Source organism: Ranitomeya variabilis, chromosome 1 (assembly GCF_051348905.1).
Source record: "Ranitomeya variabilis isolate aRanVar5 chromosome 1, aRanVar5.hap1, whole genome shotgun sequence".
NCBI classification, from domain to species: domain Eukaryota; kingdom Metazoa; phylum Chordata; class Amphibia; order Anura; family Dendrobatidae; genus Ranitomeya; species Ranitomeya variabilis.
This window is the reverse complement of record NC_135232.1, coordinates 649,746,859-649,762,174: the sequence shown is the minus strand read 5'-3', so window position 1 is coordinate 649,762,174 and position 15,316 is coordinate 649,746,859. Positions and strand designations below refer to the sequence as shown.

Sequence of the window (15,316 nt, the reverse complement as noted above, 5' to 3'; positions counted from 1 at the left end):
GGTACAGACACTACATAATGCATGTACACTTTCCCCTTTGGGGCTGCCATGATCCTATCCATCAGGGAGTCTGACCTCATTGATCTGATATTTAAAGGATAGGTCATCAATAGAAACCCTTTAAGAAGATGAGAAACTGGATGTTATAGAAGGACACTACCATGTAAAAACTAATTCTATGAGCCAGAATAAAGGAAACCTCTAGCAAAGTCATTCCATCTATGCCCTACATGGACTGCCATTCGCGAAAAATAGCTGACATGTAGCGCTTCGACCACCCACTTCTTGCATATTTCACAAGACGCAAAATTTCTGGCTTCTATTTCAAAATGGAGTCGTCTTCACACAATAAAAATGCCGTTATTTCAATTTGTATTTCACACATCAATAAAATGCATGAAAATAAGCAATTTATCTTATCAGAGAAATTTGCTTCTTTCTCCCCCAGAACGGATCATTCTTTTTCAAAATTTTCAATTCCTGGGTAAAATCTGTATTTAGTGAAGACAGAATGTTACATTACTGAAATAAGAGATGACAGTTGGTACGGATAAGATTCTATGCAGAGGGGAGAAGCTCTGCCTCCAGCTCCACCCCTCTACGTAGAATCTTATGAGCACCAACTGCCATCTCTTTTCTCAGTAATGTAAAGTTCTGTCTCCACTAAATACAGATTTTAGCCCAGAATTTTGAAAGAGAATGATCAGTTCTGGGGAGAAAGCAGATTTTTCTGATAAGATAAAGAACAAAATTGATTATTTTAATGTATGTTATTAATTTATTAAATAACAATTAAAACAAAAGTCACCGTTTAATAATATTGATCATGATGTGTTTTTTTTTTAGATACAGATATATCTAGGTCTTCACACTAATTTTTAATACCTGATTGCTTAAAATGGCTTCAGATTGCTTCACGTCTTTTAAGATCCTCTGAAATTCAAGGCACTGAGAGAGGAAATGTTCTCTGTTGTTCCACATTATCTGCAGGTCATTCCATCCAACCTCTAAATCTTTCACCCTTTGTTCCAGCTGCTGGTACTGAGGGTCGGTTTGTCCCCTTGTTACTCTCTTTCCTGTGTCCACAATATCATGGAAATCGGGTTCATGACGTCCCATGTCATCTTTAAGTGCGAGGTGGTTATGGTAGAGCTGTTCGGCTTCGGCCAGGGACATGGGGGTGTCTTCTGATGCTGTTGACTGTTGTGCTCTATAGAGCCATGTCTCAAAATCAAATAAGTCAACCAAGAATTTCTGCAACTTGCTGCTTTCCCCAAGTGAGTCCTCCTGATTTTGCAGCGCCTTCTGTAAGTCTTGCCACACGTTGTTGATGACGATCAGTTTGTCATAAATTTCCTGAGCGTTCTCGGGATTTTCATCTGCCAGTTGTTTTGAGTCTTCTTGTAGTTTTACGAGTTTACCTTCAATAGCTCCAAGATCTCTCTCAATACCATAGAGTTTCCTCTGAATTGACATGACTGCTGCGAGATCATCCCCGAGGTCCTGGATAGAATCAACCACTCTGATCTTCTCCAAAATCCATGTGTTTGTTTCGTCACACTCCAAACCATAGTTGTGGAGGCCAAGAGCAGAGTCAACCGCTCTTCTCTTATTGGCCACCATTTCTTGAAACTCTACCCATCTGCATGAAAACGAAAAAAACATTTAATGTATTTATACTTCCGGATCCTACAGGAGCAGCCTTCGAAACCTTTAACTAAACTTGGTGAGAACTGATTCACAAAACTCTGTCTATCAGTCACATCAGTAATCTGTGACCACTGGACTGGAGCTTCGAGAACCACCTATAACTCAATAGGGTTTGTAGCTCTCCTGTTGATTAGTCAGCCTGGCGCAACATCATCTGACATCGTATCAGGCCAGCTAATCAAAAGAAGAGCTGTGGCTGCCATCAGGTAAGAGGCGGTCCTAACAGATCCTGTCCAGCAGTCGCAGACCACCATGCATATTTCAATGACCTTCTAATAAGTATGGCAGCCACACGTAACTCCCCCAAAGCACGGTGCTTGATCAGACTGTTGAATTCCAACATGCCTATTCCTTTTGCTCTCAGAGGAGATTAGTCCCACATCGACAGCAAAAGATTCAGTTTAAGGTCCTTTTACAAAGGCAGATGTTCTTTAAAAAAAAAAAAAGCCAACCATCCTGATGGTATACAAGGGTCTTTACTTAAATCTTCTTCTACATGCTGAGCAAGCATGTGTGTCGGTGGGTCGGGATAGATATCTGTATATGGTCTAACTTTCGTTCCTTGGGAGAATGGATCATTTATGTCAATCAAAAATTATCACTGCTGTTGGAAGAACATTATCCCATGTAAACGGGCAAGTGCTGTCAATAACATGACACAGTATGTCTGGATGGACAGAAACATCATATCAGAGCTTTTTCTTTTACCATCATTAGTAAACGAGCATTGAGATACAGGTGTATAGTCATTAGGGGCTCATTTAGCAACCTAAAATTGACCAATGGTTAGAAGCCCAAATGGAGCCATGATTACAATCTGTGTAGAGCTGTAGAAGATGTTGGTGTTATAAAAACAATTGAAAATAATATAATCTAGTATCACCTGGCGTTCATGTGATCTTGGCCTTGCTTCACGTACATTCTGTTGGGATGTCCACTTTCAAAAAGAACCTCAGAAGCGTTATTCACACTTTCAATCTGGGAAGCCAATGCATTCATCTCTTGGGCTAGAGTATTAAACCTAGAAAAAAGTAATTGTCAAATTTGCGGTTTAGTTGTGCACATTACTCAAAAAATACATTATTTCAATCATATCGTAAAAAAATAAAAAATGCTGTGACCCAAGCCAAGCGTTAGTAAATAACGTAATGTCCATTTCCTTTCTGCACTTTTAAGAAGATATTTAGCATATACAGGGTTTCCCCAATAAATATTTTTTTTTTATCTCTAGAATAGTATAATTTCTAAAGAAGATATGGCATCACCTATGCTGAACAACTCCCATGTCCTCCAGGGATTCAGGAATCACCATCTTTCCCAGCCACTTTTCTTTCTCATTCATCCACATTTCACATGAATCTATTTCTCCAAGAATTGTATAATACGACAAAGTATCTTGAAGTTTCTGGGAACGCAAATCAGCGAGAGATGCCAGATCAGAGTAGAGAGCCTTGAGTTTTTTAAGTCGGCTGTCTATCTCAGGGGAGGATTGGTAGTCCTCTGGGAAGGTCTGAACTTGTTGGCTAAGACCTTCCAAAACCTTTCTGTTCAACATGATGTCATCTAGAAGATCTTTATGTTTCTTCACCAGAACATTGGTGGAATATTCATCATGGCCAATGTCATCAGTTTGCATGATACGATAGGAATCCTGCATCCTGGTAGCCAGATCATCAGCATCAACCTGAAACTGGAAAAAGTTTTCAGTGTCCCGTAACACTTTGAGGCGGAAAGCTGCTAAATCTTTCAGCTGTGCCCACTCTTCAGTAACATGGTCAATTCGCTCTTGGATCTTAGGTGAGTCTGGATGTTTATTGGCAATCAGAAACTCTCCATCCTTGATGACTTGCTGTAAATTAGATTCAAGGCCTTTGAGTTCATCTTCAAAAGCCTTATGTTTTCTCTGTAGGATGGAAATGGTGGTGAGATCTTTTCCGAAGTCCATAGAAGTATAAATTTGTTCTTTCTCCTTTATCCATCTTTCTATTTCATCCATGTCTCCAAAGAACTTCCACATGCGCCTACACTGCAGAAGCTGAGCTTTCCGATGTGCCGACAATGCAATAAGATCTTGATAACACAACTCGAGGTGATTTACTCTGTCTTTAATCAGCTGGGGATCACAAGGCTTATACCCTAGAAAATACAACAACATTAAGTTAATACATAAATTTGAGGGGGAGGTGCAATACATACATAATATGCAAGGAGACTATATGATAAGAGATGGAACAATACGAAATAAGGACATATCATATGGGTGGCACTATACATAATAAAGGAGGACACTGTGATATGGGACAATGGAATACACAATCATGTGCTATCCATTAGAAGAAAGAACATTATATGATAAGGGAGAGATATAGATAAGGAAGTACATTATATTATAATGGATGGCACTAGACAATATAAAGTAGGACACTAAATTATAAAGGATTATGTTATACATAATAAATGAGGACACTATAATAAGAGATAGTGCTATACATAAGAAGGGAGAACACTATATGATTAAGGCTGGCGCTGCACATAAGGGAGGGCAGTATATAGAGTATTTTAGACTACTTTTTTTATTTAATTCTTTCTTTCCTTATGTTTCCTTTAATGAAATAGGATTATACACTATGTGAGTGGGCTGAGTGATTAAACACATTTACAAAATGACATTATGAATTCAACTACAGCTATCATGAGGCAAGTATACTTTTTTGTCTATTTAATGTTTGAAAAAAATGTTAAGCTTTATAAGTATGCAAATTTTGGCGATTTTGGTAAAGCTATGTATTTTATGAGAGTTTGTTACTTAGTAATATATATATGTGGTCAATGACGACCCAACAAACTCACTATCTATATATATATATATATATATATATATATATATATATATATATATATATATATATATACATACATATATATATATATATACATATATATATATATATATATATATATATATATATATATACATATACACTCACCGGCCACTTTATTAGGTACACCATGCTAGTAACGGGTTGGACCCCTTTTGCCTTCAGAACTGCCTCAATTCTTCGTGGCATAGATTCAACAAGGTGCTGGAAGTATTCCTCAGAGATTTTGGTCCATATTGACATGATGGCATCACACAGTTGCCGCAGATTTGTCGGCTGCACATCCCAAAGATGCTCCATACAAGGCAGGATGGATCCATGCTTTCATGTTGTTTACGCCAAATTCTGACCCTACCATCCGAATGTCGCAGCAGAAATCGAGACTCATCAGACCAAGCAACGTTTTTCCAATCTTCTACTGTCCAATTTCGATGAGCTTGTACAAATTGTAGCCTCAGTTTCCTGTTCTTAGCTGAAAGGAGTGGTACCCGGTGTGGTCTTCTGCTGCTGTAGCCCATCTGCCTCAAAGTTCGACGCACTGTGCGTTCAGAGATGCTCTTAGGCCTACCTTGGTTGTAACGGGTGGCGATTTGAGTCACTGTTGCCTTTCTATCAGCTCGAACCAGTCTGCCCATTCTCCTCTGACCTCTGGCATCAACAAGGCATTTCCGCCCACAGAACTGCCGCTCACTGGATTTTTTTTTCTTTTTCGGACCATTCTCTGTAAACCCTAGAGATGGTTGTGCGTGAAAATCCCAGTAGATCAGCAGTTTCTGAAATACTCAGACCAGCCCTTCTGGTACCAACAACCATGCCACGTTCAAAGGCACTCAAATCACCTTTCTTCCCCATACTGATGCTCGGTTTGAACTGCAGGAGATTGTCTTGACCATGTCTACATGCCTAAATGCACTGAGTTGCCGCCATGTGATTGGCTGATTAGAAATTAAGTGTTAACAAGAAGTTGGACAGGTGTACCTAATAAAGTGGCCGGTGAGTGTATATATATATATATATCAGAAAGTGGTATAAATAGCAGAAATCTACTCCGCTACTCCAGCTCATAGCAGCATTAGATTTCAGATTGTGGTGGATTCCTGGAAGTGGTGATATGGCTTACACAGAGCCCTGATCTCAACATCATTGAGTCTGTCTGGCATTACATGAAAACACAGAAATATTTGCGTAAGCGAGATCCACAGAAGATCTGTGGTTAGTTTTCCAAGATGTTTGGAATAACCTCCCTGCCGATTGCCTTCAAATACTCTGTGCAAGTGTATCTAGAAGAATTGATGCTTTGGGGCAAAGAATATTCATTTGATTTTACTTTTCATTTTGTCAATTGTTAAAAAACTATTAAAAAAAAAGGAGAGACAACTACCTTATGTCAGTGTCCATCCCTTTAACGAGCCTTGCAAAATGACCATGGATTAATATCAAGCTAGAAACTCAACCACAGACAGCCTGCTTCTGGGTGTTTGCCCCTCATCAGTGTAGAGCAGAGTCTAGTTGGCTGAAAAGTTTTCTACATTGTAATAATTTGTGAGATAATGAGAACCCGTTGCCTACCTTCTCCGGTGACAAACTTCTGCATAGCTGTTTTATAAGACTTCACTTTTTCCTGCTGAGCGGCTATGTCAGCTTCAGTCAATAAATGTTTTTGAAGCAAATATTCCACTTCGTTCAGGTGTTTACCAAAGTCTGGAGATAGAATCCCATTCTAAAGGATGAAAGCATTGTCATAGCGTAAAGCTGACCACAGATGTAATGAAGCATGTAAAATAAGTGTTCCAACCAATAGAAACATTTCAATTAGTGAGAACTCCTTTAGTATCATAAAGCTGCCGATAACATGGGGACGGTCTTGCTGTATTACTGCTCTGTCCAGATTAAAGGATGACTGTAATTTTATTTATTTATTTTTCCATACATCAACAGTATATGGTAAATTAAGAAACTTTGTAATATACCTTATTAGAGAAATCAGCTTCTTTCTTCTCTTGGACTCATTTTTTTCCTTCTCAAAATGCTCAATTCTCAAGTAAATTTTGTCTTCAGTGATTACAGAGTTTGCCATTATAGAGATAGGAATTGACAATTGGTGCCTATAAAGTTCTATGGAGAACTGTAATGGTCCCATTTTAGGAGAGCTTGCAGCAGAATATCTGTGTCTGCCTCTAGCTCCTCCCACCACTCTTCATAGATTTTTAAAAACACCAACTGTCATCTTTTTTCTCAGTATTTTCATAGTCTGCCTTACTGAATACAGATGTTACCTATGAGTTGAGAGTGAAACATCAGTTCAGGAGGAGAAAGAATCAGAATTCTCTGATAAGATATATTAAAAAGTTTCTTATTTTCATGAGTGCTATTGATTTATAGAATAAAAATTATAACCATGGGTTCCTCTTTAAAGTATATGCTCTCCTCATCCTTCATAGTTTTTTTATCCAAACAGGTCTACATTTTTTGCTGATTAATTTCTTTATATTTATATCCTCCGGAGCACAGTGTTTAACTGATACAGAGCCCCATATTGTTTGCATAGATACAAAGTAAAAAATGTTAAGGTGGATCTTCGTACACAGTTTTGTACATTAAATTTTAAGAAGTTTTCCACTTTAAGAAAAGTGGTCCCAAAACTCTTTTACACTTGTAAAATTAAAAAATGCAGCTACTCCTCCTTTAGTCCAGCAACAGCTACTGCTCCAGTTTCAGTGTTTTGGTTGCAGTAATGATGTCACGCGCAGTGACGCTGCTACCATTAGGCGATTTGAGCTCTTTGGCTCAGGCGGCAGAAGAGAGGGGGCGGCAGATTCTGTAGTACCCGGCCCCTAGGGGCCCCCAGCCAGTAGCCGACATACCGCCAATGCCACTGCTCTGGGGCCGAGAGGTGGAGGGTGGCCCCTGCAGGCAGGCCCGGTATCATGTAGCATCAGGCCCCTGTCACTCCCTCCTCTAATCCTGCCAACACCCTCAGCTGGGGAGAGAGCGGCGCGGGAAGTGCAGGACTTCAAAAGGGGGGCGTGTCATGCAGGGAGAGACGCTGGCCAATGAACGCTTTCCTCACCAGACTGAGGAGAGCGCTCACTGGCTGCTGTCTCTGCTCTCCTGCATGGCGCGTCCCAATGGAGGCTGGTGAGTACTCAGTCAGGGGCCCCGCAGCACAGCACGCAGGAACAGCAGTGGAGGGAGAGCAGGACTTACAGTGTGTCTTCTCCCACCACTGCTCTGTTCCCAGCAGGCTGCAGCATCTCCGTCCTCACTGTGAAGAGAGGGGGAGGAGCTCACTGCACGGGACAGCACAGCAGCACCAGGGGGCTGATATCAGTCTGCACTGTGCCCCATCCCCCACAGTGGGGTCTGCAGCCCTCTCCAGCTGAACTGCCCTCCTCCAAGGCTCCTCTGATCACCTATACAAGATCAGTATGCGTGTATGTATATGCTTGTATATGTATGTATGTGCATCTGTGTATGTACAGTGTGTGAGTATCTATGTGTATGCTTCTGTGTGTGTCTGTGTATGCATGTACAGTATATGTGTATGTCTGTGTGTATAATATGTGTGTATCTGTATGTGTGATATATTTGTATGTATATACGGTATGTATGTTTATGTGCATGTATGTACAGTATGTGTATGTCTGTGTGTACGGTATGTGTATACTTTCTGTATATGTATGTACGGTACGAGTATGTGTACCTGTATGCATGTACGGTATATGTATGTGTATCTGTGTATGTACGGTATATGCGTGTATGTATGACGGTATGTGTATCTGTGTGTATGTACAGTATATGTATGTACGGTATGTGTGTGTACGGTATGTGTGTGTATGTACGGTATATGCATGTGTGTATGTATAGTACATGTATGTATGACAGTATATATATGTGTATCTGTGTGTATGTACGGTATATGTGAGTGTTTGCATATACAGTACATGTATGTGTATCTGTGTGTATGTATGTACGGTATATGTATGTGTATCTGTATGTATGTACACTGCAGTATGTGTGTTTGCATATAAGGTATATGTATGTGTATCTATGTGTAACATATATATTTATTACAAACACACTATATATATATATATATCCATCTCAGTGAAAAAATATAAATATATATATTTTTTAGAGGTGTGGGGCCCAAAATAGAACTTTTGCTATGGGGGCCCTGTGATTGCTATGTGCGCCCCTGCTTGCAGGGCAGTGATAATGAGGGCAATCTGACTTGTTTCTCAGAGCCCGAGGCTCCTGGGTGCCATGGCCAGATTGCCATCATCATAAGCAGTGTATCAGGCAGGAAGGAGGCCCAGACACATTTCTTGAACAGGGGCAACAAGCTATTAGAGTCCGCCCCTGCCCCCAGCCAGTGGCGTGTCGCTAATAGCAGCACACCATGTAGCTGCTATGGGGCCCGTGAGTCAAAGGGGCTCGCCCAGTGCCAGTGAAGAAGGAGCAGTGGGTGACAGGAGGCAGGAGTCGGCTGCTACGCCTAAAGCCTGTGCCCGCTGCTAAAGAGAAATTCATAGTCACTGCTCCCCACACCCATAGTCGCTCCCACCACTATGCACTGAAGCCGGTGCCGAGAGATGGGAGGGACTATAGGAGTGGAGAGCAGTGAATATTCATTTCACTTTAATAGCGGTCACAGTAGCCGCAGCTGCAGGCTTCCTGCTGCTAGGCGATCACATGTGCCCGCTACTAAAGGGAATGAATATTCACTGCTCTCCACACCCATGAATACAATATATATCAGTACATGGTGGCCATAATGCTGTAGGACTGCATTATATTCTGTTGGGGACTGCATTATGTTCTATGGGGGGGCTGCATTATATTCTATGGGGGGTTGCGTTATACTATATGTCAGTATTATATTCTATATGGGGACTGCATTATACTCTGGAGGACTATGGGAGTGTATTATACTCTATGGAGGACTATGGGGAGTGCGTTATACTATATGGAGGATTAGAGGGAATATATTATACTATATGGAGGACTATGGGGAGTCTATTATACTATGGAGGACTATGGGGAGTCTATTATACTTATATCTTATGGGGCCATAGCACTTGTGCAGCACTATATAGGGCAAATATCTCTATGGAGCATCTTATGGGGCCCTTATTACCCTTTATGCAGGATTATATGGGGCATATTTTAATATGGAGCATCTAATGGGGCCCATCAAACTTTATGGAGCATTATATGAGGCTCCTGATTCAATATGGATATTCAAAAACACTTAACCTACTGATGTCTCAATTAATTTTACTTTTATTGGTACCTATTTTTACTTTTGAAATTTACCGGTAGCTGCTGCATTTTCCACCCTAGGCTTATACTCGAGTCATTAATTTTTCCCAGTTTTTTTGTGGCAAAATTAGGGGGGTCGGCTTATACTCGGGTCGGCTTATACTCGAGTATATACGGTAACTGGATTTGCGCTGCTAGGTTTTTTTTTTATAAAACTCCGGGGTCAAGTGCCCGCCCCCCCTCCTCCCTCCCTCCTTCCCGCCCCCCCTCCAGCAGGGACTGTGGTGGGGGGGGCGCCATTTTTCCGTTCGCCTCAGGCAGCAGAGAGGCTAGGTTCACCCCTGGTCACGCGCAATGCCGCTGCAGTGATTACCAAGGTTCAGCGCCTCATGACATCTATACCAGCAGAGCCATTGAAAGCAGTGATCAGATGCAGCGTTAATGCGCGCTGTTGATGTGACATAACCGCTGCCCCCAAAATGCTGTGACTGGATGAATGGAACCGATCTGGTGCTGCACTATGGGAGGGTGAATACCTGCTCTTTTTGCTATTTTGCAAATATAACAATTTCGGGACCACTTTCTTTAACGAGGAAACCCCTTTAAAGGTGTAGGTCCGTAGATTTGCAAAACTTCATACATTACTAAATAGATCTATAAGACCCTATGATGCTGGGATACTTACTTTAAAAATCCATATTTTATAAATCATGATATAAAAAAATAAATATTTTTGAATGAGTCCAGCTAAAGAGGGAGAGAGCTGTATTCAGTCTCCACCCACCCAGCCTGATAAACAATTGCAGCTTGTACAGAGCAGTGTGAGATCTCAACAACAGCAGGGAGGAGGTACACTGAGGAGCTGTCAATCAGACTAGTTGAGCAGAGATTGCATAAAAATTGAATGTAGGATTATACTTCAATTCTGACATGTATTTTTAAGAGAAGTACACCAGCCCCATCAGGTGTAATAGATCTATTTATTAATGCACGTAGTTTCTTTGTGAAATTTATAACGCCTAACTTCAAAAAGGAGCCCTTGCACTCTGCCTAGTGCTATGGATGTAGTTCATTCCCTCTCTCCATTAATTTCTACAAAAGAAGTTTAAAAACTCCCATAGAAGTGAATGGCGAGAACATCGCATGTGCGGCCACCTTTCCGTACCATGCAGCTGTAACAGTAGGCAGAAATTAGTTTTGAGGCCCTTGTTCTGGAGATAAATGTGGTTCTCACTTCTGGCACCTGCACCTATGTGCATACGTCATAAAGGTATAGGATGAGAATAGTATGTTGGTTCAAAAAATGATGTAGAAAAGATGGAAATTCACTTTAACTACTACTGAGAAAGAAAATGAAATGTTCGAAGATGATCTGTAGTGAATGGAGTACCATATCCTCACCTTCATTTCATCCATCCATGTGACAGTGTGTAGCATGTCTTGGAAAAGAACTTGAAGCTCCAGATTCATGTCCAGTCTCTGCCGCCTGTTATGCAGTCGCTCAAGTAGATATTGCCAGAGGCGTACGATGTTATCCTTTCTGGCATTTATCCTCTTTATGTCATGATAGTTCTCATTCTCCAGCTCTTTTGCTACATTGACTATTGCCTGAATTCGTCCTTCATAAGCAAAGATGTCCGTCTCAATAGCTTCATGCTTTTTATTAGATGCTTCCACCGATGGCAAATCGCAACCAAAATTATCCTATGGTAGACAAAAAGATTACAATTATATATCAGAATATCACAATGATGAACCACAGTGATTAAAGGGATAGTTCCGCCTTAGAAGGGTTGTCCGTGACTTACATAACGATGACCTATCCTTAGTATTAGAGATCAGCTGATCTATTCACGGGACTCAGGCCCAATGTCCAGGTCAGTAGTACCTAGCGGCTAGACGGAAAGACTGTGAATCTTTTACCTTCTGGTGTCCCCGGCGAGGCATTTGATCTGTTGGGGCTACAGCGACATCCTCTATGTGACATGACGCACAGATGTTGTCACGCCAGCCCTAACTAATCAAAAGCCGGGCCAGGTACGCCGGAAGGTAGCCGCGAGGTACCACTGACCAGGATGCTGGGCCAGAGTCCACAGGAACATTTTATTTAAACAGATCCAATTGTGGAAGTTATTATTGTTCCAAGATCTATTCGTAAAATGAACTGAACTTTTGTTCGCGGGAAAAAGCCTTTAAATTCTGACTATGGGATCTAGCTGAGCCCATCCTCTCCTGACCTATCATGGTGCTCCCACATGAGCTATTCCCAAAGGTCAACTTCAGTGTAAGCCTCTTTTTGAAAAAAAAAAAAAAAGCCACTTACCTGAGCAATCAGATGCTGATTTTCAGCCACCCAGGCTTCTCTCATTGCGGCTTTACGATCTAAACGTTTGGCCAACTGTTCCAGCTTCTCCTGTCGAATCAGCTCATTCCTTAGTGCCGTCTCACGATCATGTTCCGCCTTTTCAAGACGACCCCATGCCTGTATTTCACAGTGAAAAATCATGACAGCTGAAGTCTCCCCTAGATGGGTCGTCTAACAGTTCACATCATTTACATTTTCATCTTTTTTAAAAAACATGGATTGGATTCGTTTAGGAGACTGGTCAGTGAAATTGAGCTTTAAATCCACAGCATGAAAATTTATGCCATAAATTCTATCTCTTACAATGTGCCTCATTGCCAAAAGTAGATCCCATTAAAAGTCAGTAGGATTGGTTGGGACCACTTAAAACCATATTTATCATACGTGTCTTGGAACAATTAAGAATGGAAGTAGCGTTAAGAGAACTTTAGTGCACATTTTCTCAAGCAAATTTTGCCACGGATTAAAAATCCACAGCAAAATCACCAGCAAATCTGCACAGATCCACAGCCAAATCCACAGTGTAATACTGAGTGTACCTTAAAGCTCTGTTCACACTACTGTCACGGCTTCACTTTCATAAGTCAAGTATTGTCTTACCCTATTGATGTCGGACACAAGCTGCCCATCTCGAGGCACATACACTTTTTGGTTGTTTTCCCTCATTCTGGACTGTATGGTGAACAGCAGAACCTCTAGTTCGCCCTTTTCATTAAATCTGTTGAGAAAATTGATCGTTTTACGCTTGTTTTATGTCACATTTCTAAACATCGGGTACATGTGCAGCGCCCCAGAGTCCTGGTCGTTGCAGTACTGTGGCTCCGCCACTAAGGGGAGCCATGGTGCGTCTGATGGCACTGAAGGAGTTGATCTGATCAGGTATCACAGACACCAATACATTTCACAGCCGGGCCCCCGGGGGGAGCTAAGGGTTCTATTCACTAGGCCACTCCCCACCATAGTGGGTAAACTGGGGGTCAGGCAGGAAGTTAGATGAGAAAGCTGACTGGGTTGGAACCAGGCAACACCTTGTGGCAGAGGGTGTTGTGGGGGAAGATACAGTAGGGTCTCTGTCAGGGGTGGGATCCTGACAGAGGCTTGGCAACTTGAACGAACGTAACGGGACCGTGCCTGCTCCGGGTAGCGGCGGTGCCCAAGGAAGGATTAGAAGCGAGATAGATTGTGCTGAGTGAGAAACGAGATCACGCAAAGGAGAAATACCAGTGGGAGTCGTGCTGTAAGACCGAAGCAACATCCTACTGAGGCGCATTACCGGTGGCCGGAACGCCGAGGGAGTATCATAACATTCAGCTTCAAGCAATACTCCAAACAGCGGCAGGACAGTCAGTCTAAGGCGGGCTGTCTAACTTATATCACCTATGCAGTCTTGGGGGGCAACTTGTGGAGAGGGGCGACTCTAGGGTCCCGGAAGAGCTCCGAGCCTACCCGTCAAACGGGTGCCGTTCCAACCAGAACATCAGGGAGGGACGGAGGATTAGCAGAACATCATCTAATCGAGTTGTGAGGGAACTTAAGAAACAGACACAACAGTTGTGGGGGACTTTCTGTAAGCACAGCAGGGAAGGACCACAACACATAGCGCTAGAAGGAAGGCACCGATTTCCACCTGTGAAGAGAACTCTGGAGGTGCCATTGGACCGGTCGGACTTGCGCAGCCTGGTGAACCGTGTTCCGGACTGAGGACCCAGAGATCTTCAGTAAAGAGGTAAAGAGACTGCAACCTGGTGTCCTCGTTATTTACTGCACCGCACCACTACAGCGTCACCACCATCATCCATATCTATTATTCACTGTACGCCCCACGGCAGGGTCACGGACCGGGGCCTAGCCACCGTGACAACCCCAGAGCAGAGACTCAGAGGCCCAGTACCGGGTACCCCTCGGCCCTGCGGCAGTGGGGGCGCTACACATGCACAGCGGTCCCACTGGTGCAGAGTGGTGCAGTATCGGGACATATATATGTAATGGTGGTTCAGTTACTAACTTAGAAACCTTGGCCGGCACTGAACTTACTTTGGCGGCTTCTCTATGGTCCTGTATGCGCTGAACGACTGTAACTGTTGTTGGACACCCAGCAAGGAATTCGCAAACTTCCAGTTAGTGAGAGCGATGATGGTTTGTTCAATCCACGTCAGCAGATCAGAAGTCAGTCTTTCATACTCATATATCATCTTGTCTGAGTCCATTAGGTTATCGAGGACCTAAAGAAGAAACATATACGTCATTAAGGAGAGCGAAGAACATACTATGTATCAGGGTATGTGCACGCAACATCTTTTAGAAGTCGGCGTACCCACGTAGTTTTTGCTATAGAAAGATGCATGCGGCTTTTTCCCTAATGTGTCTTATTAGATGTCTTTTAAGGCTTCCGGGTATTTTTCTTTTTTTTTAATTAATGCATGAGTTAATAGTGGAAGACACCATAAGAATGTACTGCTGATTTCTTTTAATCAAGTCATGTCTTTGGAAGTGGTTAACAACAGTGTAAAAAGACTGTACATGTGCACAGCAACGTGTTTTTATATTGCCGTGCATTTGTCTGTTATTTTGTTTGCATTTTTTAATGCTTTCTCAGGCAGAATACTCCTGAAATAGACGTCTTGTGCACATATCTTCACACAGCCGTATTTCTGCCCATAACAAGCACCGATTAGTGATACAACAGTTCAATCAGTGCTAATTTAATTTCTTTTATGTGAGCCGATGCAGACTCTACAGTAAGGGCTCATGCAGACGTCCGTGCACATCGATCCGAGATCGAACCGCTAATGCACGGACTGGCCGGGCTGCTCCTGACCCTAGAGTAACAGTTTCATGTATTTCTATGAGGCCGTCATGCTCAGGTCAGCAGATACCCCGCCAGACCGTGCATTGGGGTCCTATCTCTGACCAATTGGCATGGACGTCTGCATGAGCCCTAATATAATACTTCAGTCCCCATACAGTTTACATATTCTTGGTAGCACTTCCCTGGTTAAATAGTAAGATCTGAGGGCCGCTGGATGTATGGAGGATGCATTGTGTAAACATTATTGCAAGCTTCTTTTTTTAATGGATAAAGTTTATTAAGAACTTC

General features: G+C 42.3%; 1 protein-coding gene across 1 annotated transcript in view; it reads right to left on the bottom strand.

The window, feature by feature from the left end:
* Positions 1 to 15,316, bottom strand: part of SPTB (spectrin beta, erythrocytic) — a 131,657-nt gene that overhangs the window by 54,468 nt on the left and 61,873 nt on the right. The window contains exons 9-16 of the mRNA XM_077262431.1: positions 14,254 to 14,441; positions 12,820 to 12,937; positions 12,178 to 12,336; positions 11,256 to 11,558; positions 6,159 to 6,309; positions 2,976 to 3,846; positions 2,594 to 2,731; positions 886 to 1,642 (exon numbers count right to left, since the gene is read on the bottom strand). Of these exons, the coding sequence (XP_077118546.1) occupies positions 886 to 1,642; positions 2,594 to 2,731; positions 2,976 to 3,846; positions 6,159 to 6,309; positions 11,256 to 11,558; positions 12,178 to 12,336; positions 12,820 to 12,937; positions 14,254 to 14,441 (2,685 nt within the window). The remainder of the gene's footprint in view (positions 1 to 885; positions 1,643 to 2,593; positions 2,732 to 2,975; positions 3,847 to 6,158; positions 6,310 to 11,255; positions 11,559 to 12,177; positions 12,337 to 12,819; positions 12,938 to 14,253; positions 14,442 to 15,316) is intronic.